Raw genomic sequence first — 19,647 nt, 5'->3', positions numbered from 1 at the left:
GTCAGAAAAGCAATTTTCAACAAACTAAAACTTAACAGAAGTCGAACATTACCTGCGCTTTCCATTTATCTTTCAGACAGCATGAAGTTCACAGACTCACCGGTGATAGAACTCCCCGTCGCCGGAACCACCCTCTCTCTCCACCAAAACAACCTCTCCATGCACGTCGGAACCTCCGTCTGGCCGTGCTCCCTCGTCCTCGTCAAATTCATCGACCGCTGGATCCACACTCCACCCAACACCACCAACCCCTACACCCACCTCCTCAACTTCCAATCCAAACGCGCCATCGAACTCGGTTGCGGTTGCGGCGTTGCCGGCATGGGTCTCTACCTTCTCGGACTCACCGACATCATCCTCACCGATATCCCTCCCGTTATGCCCGCACTCAAGAAGAATCTCAAATCGAATAAACCTGTTCTGAAGAAGAATCTGAAATACTCGATTTTGTATTGGAATAATAAGGATCAGATTAATGCGGTGAATCCTCCGTTTGATTTTGTTGTTGCTGCTGATGTTGTTTATATCGAAGAATCTGTGCCGGAGTTTGTTAATGCTATGGAATTGTTAGTGACTGATGATGGTGTTGTTTTGCTTGGGTATCAGATTAGGTCGCCGGAGGCGCATACGGTTTTTTGGGAAATGTGTGGGGTTGTTTTTGATGTTGAGAAAGTTCCTCATGAGGATCTTCATCCTGAGTATGCCTATGAGGAAGCTGATGTTTTTTTGTTGAGGAAGAAGAAGAAACAGTGATCATTGGTAAGGTTTTAAGTGCTCGATTGCAATCGAAATTCGCGTTACATTGCAAACAATTTCGTGTTGCTATGTTGTTGTTTTGCTATTATTGCTTTGTAATTATCAGTGTTGTGGATTGTGGAAAATAGGGTTTAGGGTTTAACTGTTTGTTCAAAATTTGCTATGCAGCAGTGCTATAGCGCTGATGTAGCTGCTGTTCTACGCCATTTTGTACTAAATAGTGTATCGTGGAACGATAGTTATTTGTTCAAATCCTGCTAAGTTATAGTCTCTATCTAATAAAACCGGTAATGATTTGATTAATCAAGTGATTTATAACATCTTATATTTTAGTTATATTGTTTTAGTTTCTGATATGCAAACTGTTAGTTAAACTTACAGCTAGTTTATTAGTTATTACATTATTAGGAGAAACTTGTTAAGGTTATATACAGGAACAGGAATACAGGATAGTAACTTTTGGAACAAAGGAACATGGGTGATATATTTCAGGACACAAATTGCATGTTGTGGTTTGATTGATCTTTTGATAAATCATATGACTATCATAGATGTGAATTGTGCTTTTGATTTGGTAAGTTATAGGTACCAAAAATCATTGTATTAAGACTGAAGTAAAAAGACCTGTACCAAGATGATAACAAATCCTGAGGAATGAAATGTAGAAAACCATAAAAACTAATTGCCCTTGAAAATTTGAGGTTCTCTGATCTCTTCCTGAAGTCCCAACAAGTTCTAGTACCCTGCCTCCTAATATATACCCCCTTACAGCTGAAACACACACCAGTCATGTACTCTCCCTACTGTTAACTTTGTAGTATTTACACAGTTGAAAACTCACCATTTTTTCTGTTTGAGTAATTTTGTTTATGATTCCTTGCATTGCACCTTTTTTTTTTCTTCATATGGATCTTATGATGATTATTAGCTCTGTCCTTGTTTTCATTCTAATAAGTAGAGGTGAAGAGAATTGTCCAGCAGTTTGGTAGTCAGTCAGTGATGTATGGTGTTACAGGGTAGCAAAATTTAGTATAAAGTATTCTCAAATGGTGGCCATAGTGGGGCTATAGCATCATAGCATAGCGGATTTCGAACAAACCGATATTTTCCTCGATGCAGAACATTGTATGTAGTGTAAGTATGATGTGAAGTCCATGAATACAAATAATGTATATATATATATTTCGTGATGATTTTCACCTTATTATCAGTTCAGAATTCAATTCCTTTTGAGAATCACTTGTAGTCTATAAACAACTTGCATGTGAAAATCTACAACCCGATTTCAGAGTGTTCTAATGCAAATTCTTTTTGTTCTTTAATCTTTCCAGGTTCTTATGAAACTTACACTGGAGAAAGATTCTTGCCAACAGGTATGACAGAATGGCGGTCATGCCAGTGTTCATGTTGACCGTCAGAATGATTACCAACTTGCATGTATGCTTGCCGCTGTTTTGGTTTCGGGGTTTAGACTCCCTTGTTATGTGTTTCATACAAATTTTCATGGAGACCTTTTCTCTCCTGGTTTCTAAAAGAACTGTGTTTTTGCCAGGAAGTATGCTTTCGAACATGATAAAAATTGTGTTTTTTCTTCGGAATTACACTTTCGATGTGTATGTATGCGTCGGAAAAGGTTACAAACTGCAGCCCAAAATTGTTAGGCCCAATAAGTAAAACAATTAATATAACTGAGAGGGTTAAATATCCCCTGCATCACCTATTATTTACATATTTTATTACTGGATTGTATCTGAAGGTACCTTGGTTTCTTACACATTAATATTTCTGATTATCCTGCATTGCGTGAGTAGAAGCATGTAAGCATGTTATGTGAGACACAACTAGATAGATGTATGTGGAAAACTATTTTATATATTTGGTGTATGATTAATAAAAGAATCTTAATTTGATAAATACGCAAATGATTGGTAGATACAATTTCTTGAGTTTGAAGGTATGTCTTTGCCGAAGTTCTTTTAGTGGCTTAATGTTCTGATTGACTTGATTGCAATTCACTTAAATTACACCAATGTGTAATGTATTGGCACGCAATATTAAGCTCTTCTATACAAACTACCTCAAAACACAGCTGAAGGACATTGGAGGATAGATATTGGTCTGCTATCCAATGCAAAAATAAGACCAAGAAACGAAGTTGTGTGAGATGCATGCACACCACCAACAAGGCAACAACAACCAAAATGAAAACAAGTTTACCCTCCCAGTTCTAATTTATAACAGCTTCTCAATTAAATTAATTTTATGACTTTTTGTTTTTAAAAAATCTAAACATATTTCTTCTTTTGGAGAAGCCTTGTAAAATTTATATGAAGATAATTTTTTTTTTTTTTTAATTAAATATCAATTAACAATATCTAACAATAGCACCTCATATATAAGTTTGGTTTCGTGGTTGTGGCGAGATTTTCACTTTCAACGTCATACTAACATTTGTTGTTTATAAATAAATAGACCACGCATATTCTACCAACAGCATTTTTATTGCTAAAAAAGAGAATGATATGCGAATGACACTCTTCTCATAGACCCCGTTTTAAGATTGAGGGAGGTCTAAAGCAAATTTTGGAAGTTTTTTAAGTTTAATCTTTTATCTAATAGATGTATTTATGTGGCAAAAATGAAAATAATCAATAGTACTATCTAATATAAAACACATGTATAATCAAAGCTTATATATGGTTATATATGGTGAAAACACAGACAGAATTGTAGTTCAAGACCGCTTAAGGTAAAAGTCATGTTTGTATACAGTTTGATAGTTAATATTTACCCAAGTATAAAGGCATCAAGCCTTTGTTATGTATGATTTGGTGTCATTGTACAAAGCATGAGACCAGCTACACTTCAAAAATTGTAAAAGCAAAAAAGTAAAACAAAGTTACAACTTACAATCAAATATATATTTAATGTATATATTTTTTTTCCTTACTTATCCCTCACCATTAGTTTTCAGATGAAGCAGTTACTTTTCCCCTCTTAAACTACTGTTTGTTATTAACTTATTTCTTCAAATTGTTATTAAGGATCCATGCATCACAATTTCATGTTAATATTTTCTTTCAAGGAATGAAAGAAGTACCATCATGGACAGGAAAATGAGAAATCACTTGAGCATTGTTGGATCTATGTTGTTCACCTTGATCAAAAGATATGAAAGAAGTACTATAGTATTCAACAAATCCACTGGTTTTATGATTAACCACTTCATGAACACTTTGATCACCATTTAGCTTTTTATCAGAAAATGATGCTGAGTCTTTCATCAATGAACCACCACATTGTCTAGGCTGTGTTTGGTAGAAAACTTTGGAAACTACCAATTCCCCTTCTTTCTCCTCTTCATTGTTTCCAAGATGGTATTGGTGCATAACCCAATTTGTTTTCTCTGGCTTTCTTTGCTTTCTGTAGTTAGTGTAAAGCACAAGAATTTTCTTATAACCTTTTAACTTGCCACTCACGAAAACTGGCCTTGTTTTACCTGTTTTGTGCCATCTTGTTTCACTTCCATCAGCATCTGTGTGCACTTTTCTTCTTTTTCTTGTTCCTGTTGTGTATGCTTTTGATGGCCGGTGAAAGAAATGTCGGATCAGTCCATCTTTGCCGACACCTGCATATCAGACGTAAAATATTAAATTAACACACAAAAAATGTCATACATAGGATATAAGATGAGACTTTTTTATTAGAAACTATGAAAGAACAAAAGAAATGGAAAGTTAATTATAAAACATGTATAATTAACCTGGTAATTTCTCTGGATGAGTACAGCAGATTCCATTCTCTCCTTCAAGAGTAGGGATGAATTCATCAATTAAAGGATGAAGCATTTGAATATCAGACCTCACTTTTGCTTCCAAATGTTCAAGAATCTCTTGATCAGTAGGATCAAACTTCACCCCAGCAGGTAATCCAGGCAACTCATGAATTCCAGCACCCTATAATTAATTAACACCACAATATTTATATTCTTAGTATAAATAAAAAACATCATAAAATCATTAACATCACCAAGGAAAAATAACAATATGATAAATGTTCATTTTCTGTCATCGTGATTTTGGCAAAAGCTACATTTTAAAGCTCTAACAAAATCACGGTGTCGGTGTAATTTTGTCAAACTCTTCAGATTTCAAACCATATGCACGAATGTGAAGAACCTGATCTTGGCATTTGATATGATGACCACATGTAGGACAAGTTCTGATTAAGCTATCTTTGCGTCTCTCCATAAGGATAGTACTATGATTATTTTCAGGGTAACTACACTGAGTCATTTTCTTATGTACCTCCCTTATTCCATTTCTATGTATAATAAAAGAAATGAAACAGAAACCAAAAAAGAGAGACCAAGAGGGAGACACAGAGAGAGAGATAGTTTGAGTTAAGAGATGGATATTTAAAGTAGTTGAAATAAATAATAAGATTGAGAAAAGAAGAACTTGTCTCTTCTAAAGGGTTGCTCCCCTCATGCCACTTCTTGTTGAAAGGTGGAAAGGGAATTAAATTCTACCTTACTTTTTTTGGTACTTGATTTCTTTTATATTAACATTATAAAATATAATATTGTAGCTAGTCCTTCTTAATTCCTCTTACTAATGGGGTGAATGAGAGAGTGTGACACCTAAACATTCTAAATATAGAGACTGAAATTAAAAATTAGAGATATGGGGTTAGTTGGATTGAGAGAGAGAGAGAGAGAGAGAGAGAGAGAAGAATAAAAAAATATATAAGATTGCTTGGATCTCAAGTTGTGTAGTTGCTTTGTATATTTGTATGAAAACTTGTTGAAGAATAAATGTAGATTTTTGTCCTTTTTTAGTCTGACTAAAGGGTAGCTTTAGTTAAGATTAAAATCAAGAATAAAACAAGTTTTAAGTTGGAAAGAAATAATTTAAAAAATTGATATATAGAATAGAAGAGTTGAGTGGGATTGGAGCAACCTAATTAATGTAGAAGGAGAGAATTGTAGAACTTAGGTCCAATGTCAACCTGGAGTGTAGATAAAGTCAAAAATATTCATACCAGAAAACTATAAGGAGAAATTAAATTGAAAAAAACATTTTTCAACCAACCATAACAATTTCATTCCTTCACGTGGACTTCTCATGCATAGCAAGAAACCTCTCTCTCAATGTAACTTTGACAGGCTTAGCCTTCAACATCACTGATAGTTGCATTGCAGCATACTATCTAGTATCTAATGCAATTTGGATGAAGCAAACGCCATTATCGGTTGATATATGTATTAGACTCTAATGAAAATAACAATATTTTGAAAATTGAAAAACTTTACGTGTTCAACCGGTTGAATCATGAACTTATATTATGCACGGTTCAGTTATTAATTTGAGTGGTTTGATCGCAATTTTGTCCCAATTCGAGCAGTTTATAAAATTTGAACTATGATGTGAAAATCTCAATTTTTATGTCTCTTTTGAATTTTTAAATATTGAGATATATGCATTTACTGTAAATTATTTTTGCATGTAGATATTGTTAAATTGTGAGATTTAATTAGATGACACATTTACACTTAATTATCATTTAAACTCAAATATTTTGGGGTTAAGATTCAAGTTCAATGGATCATGCTTTAGTTAGTATAGATCAAGACTAGATATTGTACCATATAATGAGTTTAGCCTAACTTAAAGTGGAAGTACTGTCCCCACATTTATTTATGGGTTGGCGGTTATTTGGGTTATCCATTGCATTGACCCGTTACTGCATTTGTGCACTATGATGTGGAAATTTAAGTAGGTAGAAAATTAATATTGTTAGCGAGACAATAATAATATAGAGGTTATACTCAACAGGTAACACACTTGGTTAATTTAAATTTAATTGTAGATAAGTCTTTGTTGCTTAAAACACAATAATTGATGAGGACATGAGGTGACTTATTGTTTACAAGAAACATAAAAACTTCATATGATATGAGACCATGAATTCAACTCCCCTCACTAACAAAAATAACAACCTAGGAAAATGTTGCATGTAGTGTGAGTTTGTATCACAAACGGATCACGAATATTGTTGATTGCGGCTCAAATCATACAAGTGCGTAGGTTTAACTTCCGTTATAGGTGTAAAGACCTCGTTGATGTGTGATTTGTAAGTATCTTTCCAAGTGTTTCTTAAACTTTGAAATATGTCCTAGCCCCTGAGATACAATTCACCTAAAAAGCCTTTACACCGACCCCATATATAAATTAGATCATAGTCTAAAAACATTATGGAAACAAAAAAGGCATATAGTACTTTGATAATAGTAGTTTAATGAAATGCAACTCATTTTCAACTACTTGAGAGCTCAGACCACCCCCCGTGTATTTCGTGTGTAAATTAAGCAACATCATTATTTTTTTGGTAAAATATCCTTATTTTAACCGGTACCTACCGGTTTCGTTACATATGCTTGATCCAATAGACATATTGGACCAGTTACCACTCCGGTTCCCGGTTCGAATGGTTCGACCATATCCGGTTTTTAAAAACACTACTATTATCACTATTTATCCCCCAAAAAGAATGACTTCAAATTTCATTTATATAACCATAATAACGCTACAAAAGTACACATGACTACATTACATGTGCTTGATTGTTGAAAGACATGTTCAAACCTACGAAACAAAATCAAGAAATTGACAGTCCAACAAGAAAGCAACACAAATAGAAGACCCATTCCCTAACACCTAACACGACAAAGAAATATGTAAGGCATCTTTTATTGTGGTTGCTCTTCTATTTCATTCACCATTTTTATTTTTAATTTGATCTCTTTCATCATTTCCAAACATTCTGTTATTTCTTTCAAACTATTCACCTGAGCAGTAACCAGCTTTCATTGAAGAACAATCTAAGATGAAGAACTGGTTTCTTTTTCCCTCAAAACATTCTCTTAGGCCTAACAAGCTGCTCTCCATGTTCATCATCTGAAACATGATCTGATGCATTTTTAGGAGTTGCATCAGTCTCATGTGAGCTGCATTCTGAGTTCACAAGTAGGCAATAAAATGGAGCAACAGTTTTTTTTTTTTTTTTTTTTTTTTTTTAGAATCAGCAAATTTTATTCACCACAAGCGTGTGCAAGAAACACAACAAAAACTCGCGGGCAGCAGAACAAGAACAATACAACAGGCACTGAAATACCAGAAACCCGACTAACAACAACAAAAAGCTCCTCCAGCGCACAACAGAAAGCCTGTAGGAAGCAAAAACCAGAAAGAAAAAAAAAACAGCCACTGCTAGTGACATTTATATCAATTAATCAGGAAGAATAAAATTAATTTGGGTTGAGAAAAGTTATTAGAAATAGAAACCAAGATACTGAAAGTTATGGTGAAGTTTCAGGCACAATATGTTGAAGCTGAATATGTGCAACATCTATATTGCTATTGAGTAATAATTTCGGTGCAAGCCATGGATCAGAGACTAAAAAGGATAATAATAACTCAAATTTAGCAAGGACGTCGGACAAATAAAGCAATTCGGAAGCTACACTTATGAATAGAATTTCAAGGCAATCACTTGGATTGATGGCTCGCTCAGATGGCCTAGGTTGGAGGTTGTCTGCGGGAAATAATCAATCACCACCTTGCGTTTAACAAACTGAATATGATCCACGACTAACACTGCCCGTTGATTTAAAGCCTCAAAACTCTGTAATAGATAAAATAATGCTCACAACCCTCAAACTGCGAATCTCCAACCTATGACGCCATAAGTAGTTAGATACAATTATACAAATCCCATAATACAGTCTCACTCAACCTAGCATCATCCAGTACATTTGAAAAAGATGCTCAAGTTTGAAAGAAAACAACAAATTAGTAGAAATAATTTTTCGTAAGAGAATCTTATCTTGTAACGAATTAAATGCAGATTTTGTAATGAAAAACAGTTATAGAAGCACATGTTTTCAAAAGCATTGAATGAAACTAGTATGCATCAAGACTGGAAGTTTCGGAGGCTTGAGTCTTAGGCCTGATTCTTTATGGGAGAATGCGCGACTACAAAGGGCTGTAACACATAAAGAACAAGCATATAACAAAACACAACACGGAAAAGCATCCAACATTAAAACGTTAAACTAGCAACACCGACACCATAAAACATGCAGCAGATGAAACAGTAAAACAACACCGTAATATGTATAAGTATAAATACTAGAAGCCGAATGAACATGATTTTTTAAGTACAGTATGTTGGCTTCTTGCCTAAGCTACATTTATAATGCACAATAGAGCTTAGAACTGAAAAATGGGCTCTTAGAAGTTATACAATGCCATGGAGAGCTTCAAACGATCACTTAGATCAAGAGAGCCACAAAATGAAGGCTATGACAAACATACATTTATAAGTAATTCGAAGTAAGAACAAAAACAAGAAGCAAAAGTTTCATCGAGTTGATGGGAGCAGTAAGTTATTGCAGTTGTAGGAAGGGCCGACTTAAGGGTAAGGCTACTAAAGCTCTTGCTTTATGCCCTCCAAGAAAAAATTATTTTTCATTAGATTTTATAAACAAAAACGCCACATATTCATATGCAGACAATAAAGTCCTAATATATTGAAATTTGCTTTAGGTCACACTTACTATTGAAAGTTATTGGGCCGACCTTAGTTGCTGCGGAGATGAATCACAACCCTAGTCCTAATAGATGCCTTTCTCCAAGTAAACTATCTATAACTAAACAATCCAATAATTACAAAATATTCAAACTCATGAATGAATTGAGATAATGAGATAAATTTCGGCTATAACAGATGAGATTGATTCCACACATAATTATGTCAGATTTAACAATTGGTAAAAGCTATCAAACAAAAGGTATCATAGAACTCTAAAATAGGAGGTATAATTGAAATAGTAGCTAATTAACATCAAGCAAAAGGTAAAGCTAAACTTTCAGTTTGTTCCATCAACCAAGCAACCTAGATGAAAGCAAACCTTAACAAAACAAAACATACTAGAATGCACCGAGTACCCTAACAAAAAGCCTATACTAACTACCAAACTAGGCTAGGCTGGTGCTGTGGTCATGCTGCTATTGCCGTTGACGCCTACGTAAAGAGCGCAATGAAGATGAAGCAAAAGCCACAGAAAGATGCAAAATACCCTAGTCGAATTTGCCTGCGGAAGTAACTGCTGTTGATCTGAATATTTTTGTCGCGAAGGCCTGTTTTGAGGTCATGGAACAAGAAGCAACTTAACAGGTAGAAAGACAATGACCACGATGCTACCATAGATTTCCAGCTGAAAACCTTTAGGGGGATGGAGAGTATGCAAACTGATGATGCTGCCACACAGGACATAATGCCGCTGCAGATCACCAACATGTATAATAAGAATAACATGTCATCCCTACAATGAAGCAAAATCACAACATCATAAAACGCAAAACTGAGCAGAAATTAACAAATAAAAAAGTAAAGGCAAGAAACAAACTCTTCCAGTGATGGAGCATACTGAGCAGGTGGAGCAACAACCACCACTTCGATGGATGGAGCAGACGACGGTGGAGGAGGTGCATGCGCAGGCATTGTGAATAATTATGGTTTCAAACTTTCAATAAAATTGGTAACTTGATACAAAAGACTAACACTGCTCTCTCTAATTTATAGATACATAGATTCAAACATAAAACAAAAACAAATCTTTAAAAACAGTATAAAATCTTCCTCTAAAAAAAAGGTATAAAATCTAATTTATTTTATTTTATCTTATAAAAATATAGTCTAATTCTAAATTATATTCTAAGATAACACTAAATATATTCTCGAATTCCATTTTGTATAAGGATTTAAAGAGAACTAGATTGAGACCCACGGGATGCACGGGGTTGCGAATGACTTATTTAAGTATTGTTAGATTAAATTGATTTTTGTATAATTTTGTATAAAATATTGAGACAATAATATGAGATGGAGCACTTATAATAATTTAATAAGTAGGTCTTGATTTTTGTAGTAAAGAAGGTTATGTCAACATTATTTGTGAGAGTGATTGTTTGGAAGTAGTAAACCTGATTATTGATGGTCGTGATCATACCTTGCACACTTATGCTACTGACATCCTTCATATTATAAATGGTTTACATGGAAATGGAAATACAACATTGGTGCATGTTCATAGGGAACAAAATATGTGTGCAGATTTTATGGCTAAGGAAGGATCACATGCAAGGTGCTCTGCTCATTGGAACTGCCCTCCGCCTGGCATGGAATCTCTCATCCTGAGAGATAAGCTTGGAACTTAATTTCGCCTCTCCCTTTTTTTCTTTTTCTTTTTGCCTCGTTACTTTGTAACACTACCAAAAAAAATCATGGGATGTAATAAAAGACAAGCATATGGTATTGGGGGCAATTGCCCCCACGAATGTTTATGTTAGATGTGTTGAAATATTTAATCTTTTAAAATAATAGATTGCCCCCATGAATTGGAAATGAATTGGAAATTTATACCATAAGAATTTTTTCATGAATTTTACATAATCAAATATGCAAATGCATTTGAGATTAAATTTTGAATGATTTTTTCACATAATATAGAGAGAATTTTTTGTAGTGTTGAATATGAGCAAAATTCTACGATACTTTTTTAAATATAATGACACATAAAGAACAATTTTAAATTGTAGAAGTTAAGGAATCTTTCAATTTTCTAAATATAAATGTGTCGTGTTTATAATCTCAACTATTTTTTTCAATAATAATGATGCTATTATTTTATCACTTACACAATGCTAAAAAAAATTATATAAATATTTGTTATATAAAATCTTGCCCCCTCAAGTAAATATTTTTGGATCCGTCATTGCGCGCATGCGAGAAATTTCAAAATTTGTGCAATTTTTTTTTAAGTGGGTTAATGGGCTATTGTGTTGGGTCATACATATAAAGAAAATATCGATTGAGCCCGGACGAGTGCCCGAGGTCGTCGGGTGGTGGAACCGCCCATTAGTGGGTTTGATGGATTTGTGACTAAGACACCTTTGACTTTGAGGTTCTTGTTCTTTGCTTCTTCTTGAGCTTGTTGCAAAGCCGCGTCTGTAATTTGGAAGTTATTTGATCTTATTGAAACTATTTCCACCCCAGTTCTCCCCTTCAAGTCTCTATCAAACCTGCATATACAAATATTTGGAATATAAATGAGTTATAAATCAATCATATGGAGAGAAAAAAAAAACTAGCGAAAAAAATTTAGTTGAGAAAATTAAATGACTCTAATTTTGGTAACATTTTTTTTAATAATGACAACAAAAGGAGCATGCATGTACCTCTAAAAAAAAAAAAAAAAGGAGCATGCATGTATAATTGTACATATACATGAAAATAAGATAAGGTGAAATTATTTAATACGTACCCTATGTAATAAGGAATTAAGGACTGGGAAGGAGAAAGGCTTCTCCTTTGTTCAGCAAGGCAAAACACTAGTGTTTCATTTGCAGAAGTGGCACCAGCTGTTAGAACAATGTGGTTTGGATCAAAAGTGACTTTGTTTCCTCGAATCTCAGCCATGAAATCTACCAATGCTTTCTTGAAAGAAGGTAGACCATGGCAGTCTTGGAAGAGAGCAAACTCTCGAAATTTTGATTTTCCATCACGTTTGAATCCGGCTACACCTGGGTTCTTAGCTAGCCATGCCTCCAATAGATCAAAAGACAGCTGCAAATAGTGACAAAAGTCTTGTTAGCCTACAACCTTAATTATTCAGACATTATATGATGGCTTGGTCTAGTTAGTTTGTGACACAAAAACACACAATGAATTAGTTTTTATTTTCTCCTATAGTTCTGACTTTTTCAGTTAAATTTTTTTGGTTCCATAAAAATTATGATGAGCCGCGACACAAGGACGTCTTAAGAGATCATGATTCAACCTAACACTGCACATGTTCAAAAATACACAATTTTGAAGTTTTGATGAGATGTAGTGCATTAGTGTTTAATTAGTATAGTTAATATTATATTATATAAGGTATTTAAGCACATTAAATAAAAATATGGCTGGTACGATTATTTATATTAAATAAAAGTATAATTAACCTAATTTTCAGCAGACCCATTTGAATAATAATTCCCTTGGGGTTTAGAACTTTATCATAAGGGCTCTTCTAATAAAACACATTAATAAATAAATTTCACTTATGAATACTAAAAGTATATGAGAGAAACTTTTTTTACCGATACTTAAAAAAAACATGGGGATAATATTTTCACTGAGAAAATAAAAAAGAAAAAACATAGGACTATTTCTTGTTGTCAATAAAAAAAATCATGATCATAGTTTAAGAATGATAAGTAAATATCATGTAGTTTAATATATATAATGATATACTATGTAGCACCAATTCTTCACATTGAAGTTGTGTCCGACATGTGTTGGTGACATACAATGCCAAGACACCGACACATTTGATTACATCCCTATTTTGCTAGATTTTACATCCCTATGAACAATAGTAACAACACAATCATGATGCAAATAAGAAAGTCCCTCAGCAGCATCAACATCAATTTTAAGTCTAGTTCGCTAATCCAACAAATTCTTCTTGCTACTATGCAGAGAAGAATGGTTAGGCATTATAGAGGAGCCTAATCTTAGTTAGGCATGGCAAAGTACATATAGTTTTTCTGTAACAACAATAAATCCCATTGTCTTCTACTTCGCCCCTCCACGGCACCTTTCTTCTGCCTCACAGCCTCTCTGATATGTGTTTGTCGGAACCGGTTTGCAGCTGCCTGGATTTCTTCTGCTGCATGGGATAGTGTCTCTTTGCATTGCAGGATAACCGATAATATTGACAGCCTCAACATCTTGAGTAAAAAGTGTGCAAATCAAAAGAGCACTAAGGAACACAACCAATGTTGTCTTTGTCATTGCCATAATCGTAAATAAATATGAAGTTGGTGATGATTTAATTTATCGATCACAACTTAATTTTCTTTAGGAGGATGCATGTGTTTAAATAGTACTTTTTTCACTCTATAATTAGGCATTTGTGAAATTTTAGCAACTATACAAATTAAACATAGAGTCTAAATGTGTGTAAAGAAAACAACCTATAATTGGTTACGTTGAAGGAGATTCTTGGTTGTTCGAAAGAATAGGAGAGTAAAAAAAACTCAAGGTGTTTTTCTTGGCCACCAATTGAAAATTATTCATAGAGAAATGATATTTGAACAACCATTTTTGATAACTTTTGTGACAACTTTCTCCCTCATATTTATATTATGTTTTTACTTTCTCTCATATTCACACTAACTTGTTGAAGCTTTTGTAGGTATCTGTTTATCCACTTTTTTTGTGCTTAGTAGTTGAAAGCTTGTGTTATATGCATATGCAGCGGAGGGTTTGAAACTATTGTTGTTGGATACATGGTGTGCTTGCACTCACAAGAATAAATTAATGGTGTTCGTACTCTTGACATTCTGGAATCTATCTTCAATCAAAACTCGAATTTCTTTACATGTAACACTTGCATAACTAATTATTATAGCATAATAAGTTCAGATCATTTATACTAATTCACAGCCTTCTGCAAAATGTCTTAGTAATATTTGATTAAGTGGAAAGATAACTTTGGTTTGTTCTGTCACCTTAACAAATCATTCCTGCACAAATTTATGTACAATTTTTCTATGTGTGCTAGGTACCATATGACTCAATTTATATGCATATACAGTTTCTTACAAGTTTTGCTATTATTTTATCACTACACAAAATGTTAATCTTCTATCTAGTCTATATAAAAAAATGGCCTTCAACTGCAATGTGTTGAATTTTATTTTTTTTTAAGAAGCTAAATTAGCCCACTCAAACTGGCACCGAGAAGAATCAAACCTGAGACATTGAGTAGGAGCACACTCCAGGCCTCAAGTCAATACCACCGTGTTGAAATTTATTCAGCAATGCATTTCCTTACAATTCTACGCTGGTTCTTTTTAGACACATGTTGCAACACATGGGTTACTGCTACTATGAATCTTAAAATCCAAGGACTTATTTATTTATGGACAGATATATTTGCATATGGATTTTAGAACCTTTGTCATAGTTGATTCTTATGATATCATTTTTTATGGCAGCTTTTATGTTGTTGGTATTATTCAGATACTTAAAGCAACATATGGTGCAGCAATTACAAGATGGAGAAGAACCAGTGGTGGTGAAAACAGAAGAACATAAAACTCAACTGGCATTAGTGGTACTTAACTAAGATTCAAAAAATAAGGAGAATTAATGTGGTTGGTTGTTTGATCATAGGCAATTCAACCAAGAGAACCCGCCTTTTATATTCACATCGACTTCCTCTTGTGTACAGAGAAAATATTGTTGGTATGTGAGAATTCATCTCGTATCAAGTACATACTTCCTGACGTCGTTTAGTCACGGCTAAACAATGTTAGAAAAGTAAAGTGAACAAATAGTTATAAAAGAAGTGAACTTTTAAAGCGAAAATTTGTTTGTTCCATTTTTTAGCATATTAATTACTTTTAAGGAGTTGTACCAAAAAAAAAATTACATTTAAGGAGAATGAAAATGGTGCACCAGGATGCCCTTTTTTTAGTTACTTATTGGTTGAACTAGCTTTAAAAAAAATGGAGGGTAGTTTTTATTCTAGTTATTCTTCTTACGGAAAAATTCTACATTTTTTTTATTTTGAAAACTTGGTGACCACACACACATGTGACACAATTCCTTATTTTTTGTGTGAACTCATCCCAAAGTTTTATATATGTATGTATGTTGTTCGAGTAGATCAAGAATAGTTGAGTAAGAATTTGAATTGGTGTTAGACATGTAGAGTGCTTTTGAAGGCTTCATTTCCAACAAGTAGTGACATATGTTATAAGGCATTCAAAAAATACAATTGAAAAGGTCATGTTAACCAGTGCGCATTCTTTAACATTTCTCTCGAAATATAATAAAAAAATGGTTATATAGATGAATGTTTACATTATAGCGGAGCCTAATCTTAGTTAGGCATGACAAAGTACATATAGTTTTACTGTAACACTTTGTTATGATGTGTAAGGTACAACAACCAGCCAGCCCTGCAACTTCTTACCATTCGCAACTCTCCAATTAGCCAACAGTTGCCTAGCTCGCTCCAAATATAGCTTGGGCTGTCTCCGTAACATTCTGCCATAACCTTAGATTGCGACTTTTCCACAAACTCCACACAACCGTTGCAAACAACTCAGCTTGACCATGTGACAGTTCTTGCAGTAGCGCAAAAGTGATTTCAGCAGCTGTGTTATTTCGTAGCATTATCGAGTTCACCTTGCTTAAGAGCAAATTATCCTGCCAAACCTTCCTTGCTCGCGGACAAACAAACAACACATGACTCACATCCTCGTAACTTTCTTCACACATAACACACATGGAAGAACAGTTCACCCCTTTATCCAATAACCTCGCCTGTGTTGGTAAACATTCCCTACAAACTCTCCATATCATATTTTTAACCTTCGGAGGGACTTTAAGCTTCCAAATACTAGACCAATTCTCCGGACGAGTCAAATGAGAATTACCTGATATACTTTCCATACACAATCTATATACGCACTTCTAACAAAGTAATACCCATTTTTCTCAACTCTCCAAACCAATTTGTCCTCTTTGACTTGACGGAAAAGAGGAGTCCTAAGAATTTCCTGAACAGATTCTTGATTCCAACACTTGTTATTATGATCAATGAGAGAATGCACTCTTATTTGTTGAATTACCAAAAGAGGTGGTTTTTATCATGATAAACAATCACAAAATTTATTATACTTTTCTATAAAATCTCTAAATTATTGAACATCAAGATAACTTTTAATGTTTAACAAATCAGTCATATATTAAATTTACATTTACTTAAAATAAATTTTATGATGTGCTTTTCACTTATGAATAATATAAAGTATATGAGAGAAACTTTTTTTTACCGATACTTAATAAAACATGGGGAAAATATTTTCACAGAGAAGATTAAAAAGAAAAAACATAGGACTATTGCTTGTTGTCAATAAAAAAAATCATGATCATGGTTTAAGAATGATAAGTAAATATTATATAGTTTTATATATAATGATATACTATGTAGCACCAATTCTTCACATTGAAGTTGTGTCCGACATGTGTTGGTGACATACATCACCAAGACAACGACACATTTGATTACATCCCTATTTTGCTAGATTTTGCATCCCTATGAACAATAGGAACAACACAATCATGATGCAAATAAGAAAGTCCCTCAGCGGCATCAACAGCAATTTTAAGTCTAGTTGGCCAATCCAACAAATTCTTCTTGCTACTATGCAACAAATCAGCCAAACTTCCATTTGGCATGTACTCATAAACTAGAAGCTTACTATCTCCACTGTTATAACAGCATCATAAGATAACCTTCGAGTCGATTATAATACAAACTGAGAGACCACAGATTCTTCGAACGGCATAACTCATCAGGATTAGTCCCAGTTAACTCGTTTATCCGAAGCATCGAATATTTCCAAACAAGTCAAATTTGATATTCCTACACGTGGTAACTTGCCGGAGAGAGAGTTTAAGTAAAACTCAAGTTGAACAATGCTGGTTAAACTTGCTATAACAAGCTCCGGTATGGTTCCTTTCAGCATATTACTGACAAGTCAAGATTCTTGTGATGAACGATTTTCGAAAAGAATTTGGAATTGGACCAACAAGGTTGCAACCAGAAAGCCATAGAGTTTTAAGGTTGGTGAGGTTTCCAAGAGAAGAAGGTATTGCTTCGGAGAGGAAGTTGTTGTAAGCGAGGTGAAGTTGTTTGAGAGATGAAACGTTGCTTAGAGAGAAAGGTATTGTAGGCGAAAAAGATTAATAATGTCGGTTCAAGCATGGACCAGAGACTAAAAAGGGGTATAATAACTCAAATTTAGTAAGGACACCAGACAAATAAAGCAATACGGAATCTACACTTTTGAATAGAATTTCAAGTCAATATTCACTTGGATAGATGGCTTGCTCAGATGGCACAGGTTGGAGGTTGTCTGCCGGAAAGCATCAATCAACACCTTGCGTTTAACACACTGAATACGATCAACCATGACTGTCACCCGTTGATTTAAAGCCTCAAAACTCTAATAGATAAAAAGTAGCATACATATCATTTGCAAATTTCTAAAAATAACATCACTAACATGTGCTACAAAATATTTCTTAGAAGGATTGATGTTAAGGAACTGAGTGGATTTTTGAGGTTTCAGTAAGAGGACTCATATAATGCAAAACTTAACCTATTTTAGAAGTTGTCAAAAAATCCTACTTTAAAAATATTCATCATGGAGTCAATAGTGAAAGAGTACCAATAACTAGCAAAAATAAATCCCATAGCTAGGACATGAAGTTTCCACCAAGGGATCTCAAAACATCAAAAATTAACATCACAGCTAGGACATAAATTCTATACGCTAACATCGCCGGTGAAAATAGTTATCTTGTTCAACTAAGTCATTAGTTGGATCTTTTCTCCTCCAGCAATCTGCAAAAGTCAACCTTCAACCGAACCACCTGCAGAAAAGTTGAACCCTAATAAGAAAGTAATGGCGGGTTCAAATTCAAGCCAATGATAAAATGACACAGAAATATCAATAATTTGGGGAACTTACGTTGACAAACGGCGGTTAGAGTAGGAAAGGGATGAAGAGAGGTGCAACTTGAGAAGAACAAAATGCGTATAGACCAGGGAAAGAAGCAAAGAGAGGAGGGAGGGACGAACTGAGGGAGTGCACGCAGAGGAAGGTATGAACGGAGAAAGAAAGAGATTCTAGGGCTTTTCAAGAATGAGAAAAGAAACAAAAACAAAAATTAGTTCTAAACAATCAATAAATTTCTCTGTGAAATGAAAATTTTCAATAAATTTATCCAGCTAAATGTGCCATCAGTTCTGAGCTAACACAAATCACATCTCAACCGCGGGCAGAAGGCGTGTATTCAGTCAAAAATTTATGGTTAACGGAGCAACTGATGCTATAGAAGTGACCCTAAATCACAAATGGAGGGCAACTGTTTTTCGTTACATTGTTGTAGTGGATGCTGAAAATTCAACTGCAGCATATCACAAATGGTAAAACATTTAATCGGGCATCTTCTGTGAACCGAAAAAATTGCAGGAAAAAGACTGTCAAAAATTGAGTTTAAGTGTTCAACAGTACATTTTAAAAAGAGGCGCAAGCTTGAAAGAAAACCATCTCAAGTTAGTTTAAAGAACTTTTTCGTTGAGAATCTTAGCTTGTAACGAATTAAATGCAGATTGTGTAATGAAAAACAGTTGTATGTGCACATATTTTCAAAAGCATTATATTGAGTTTGAATCGTAGGCCTGATTCTTTATGGGAGGAATGTGGGACTACAAAAGGCTGTAACACAAATATCTAACACATAACGAACAAGGGCACGGGAGTAGTTGTACAATGCCAACGAGAGCTTCAAACGATCACTTAGATCAAGAAAGCCACAAAATGAGGGCATATCGCGAAGCAAAAGGTCATGACAACATCAAGAAAGGCCAAACATGCATCCTAAGTGGGACCACTTTTGCATCCATCCAACTCATGTTTTCAATCCAAAAACAAAACTAATGGTTGCTAATCATTCGTGATAGCTTCGTGATTTTATCCCTCGCGATAAATAGCATCGCCCTAAAAGTAATTCGAATGGAAGGACAACAACCAGAAGCGAAAGTTTCATTGACTTGATGCCAAATGGTTGCAGGGTAGATGAATCAGAAACAACCCTATAATTAAACAATCCAATCAACTCACATAATACTCAAACTCATGAATGAATTGAGAAAAATGTTATATTTTACAAATAAAACATTGTTTTTTACTC

The 19,647-nt window shown here is 34.2% G+C and overlaps 3 protein-coding genes across 3 annotated transcripts; 1 reads left to right on the top strand and 2 right to left on the bottom strand.

The window, feature by feature from the left end:
- On the top strand, positions 1 to 2,548 carry LOC146950616 (S-adenosyl-L-methionine-dependent methyltransferases superfamily protein). Its single transcript, XM_085746560.1, has 2 exons — positions 1 to 759; positions 2,088 to 2,548. The coding sequence occupies exon 1, from the start codon at positions 82 to 84 to the stop codon at positions 751 to 753; it is 672 nt and encodes a 223-aa protein (XP_085602686.1). The 5' UTR covers positions 1 to 81; the 3' UTR covers positions 754 to 759; positions 2,088 to 2,548.
- Positions 2,549 to 3,483: 935 nt separating this feature from the next.
- LOC146950615 (NAC domain-containing protein 73-like) lies at positions 3,484 to 5,160 on the bottom strand. Its single transcript, XM_085746559.1, has 3 exons — positions 4,935 to 5,160; positions 4,520 to 4,712; positions 3,484 to 4,384 (listed from the first exon to the last, which is right to left on the bottom strand). The coding sequence occupies exons 1-3, from the start codon at positions 5,049 to 5,051 to the stop codon at positions 3,837 to 3,839; spliced, it is 858 nt and encodes a 285-aa protein (XP_085602685.1). The 5' UTR covers positions 5,052 to 5,160; the 3' UTR covers positions 3,484 to 3,836.
- Positions 5,161 to 11,439: 6,279 nt separating this feature from the next.
- LOC146950614 (1-aminocyclopropane-1-carboxylate synthase-like) lies at positions 11,440 to 13,668 on the bottom strand. Its single transcript, XM_085748652.1, has 3 exons — positions 13,510 to 13,668; positions 12,146 to 12,447; positions 11,440 to 11,903 (listed from the first exon to the last, which is right to left on the bottom strand). The coding sequence occupies exons 1-3, from the start codon at positions 13,666 to 13,668 to the stop codon at positions 11,669 to 11,671; spliced, it is 696 nt and encodes a 231-aa protein (XP_085604778.1). The 3' UTR covers positions 11,440 to 11,668.
- Between the last annotated feature and the right edge of the window lie 5,979 nt (positions 13,669 to 19,647).

The sequence above is a fragment of the Medicago sativa genome, chromosome 2 (genome assembly GCF_051527215.1).
Source record: "Medicago sativa cultivar Bolivia chromosome 2, Bolivia_mono, whole genome shotgun sequence".
NCBI classification, from domain to species: Eukaryota; Viridiplantae; Streptophyta; class Magnoliopsida; order Fabales; family Fabaceae; genus Medicago; species Medicago sativa.
The sequence above is the reverse complement of the archived record's forward strand: the minus strand, read 5'-3'. Positions and strand labels throughout refer to the sequence as shown.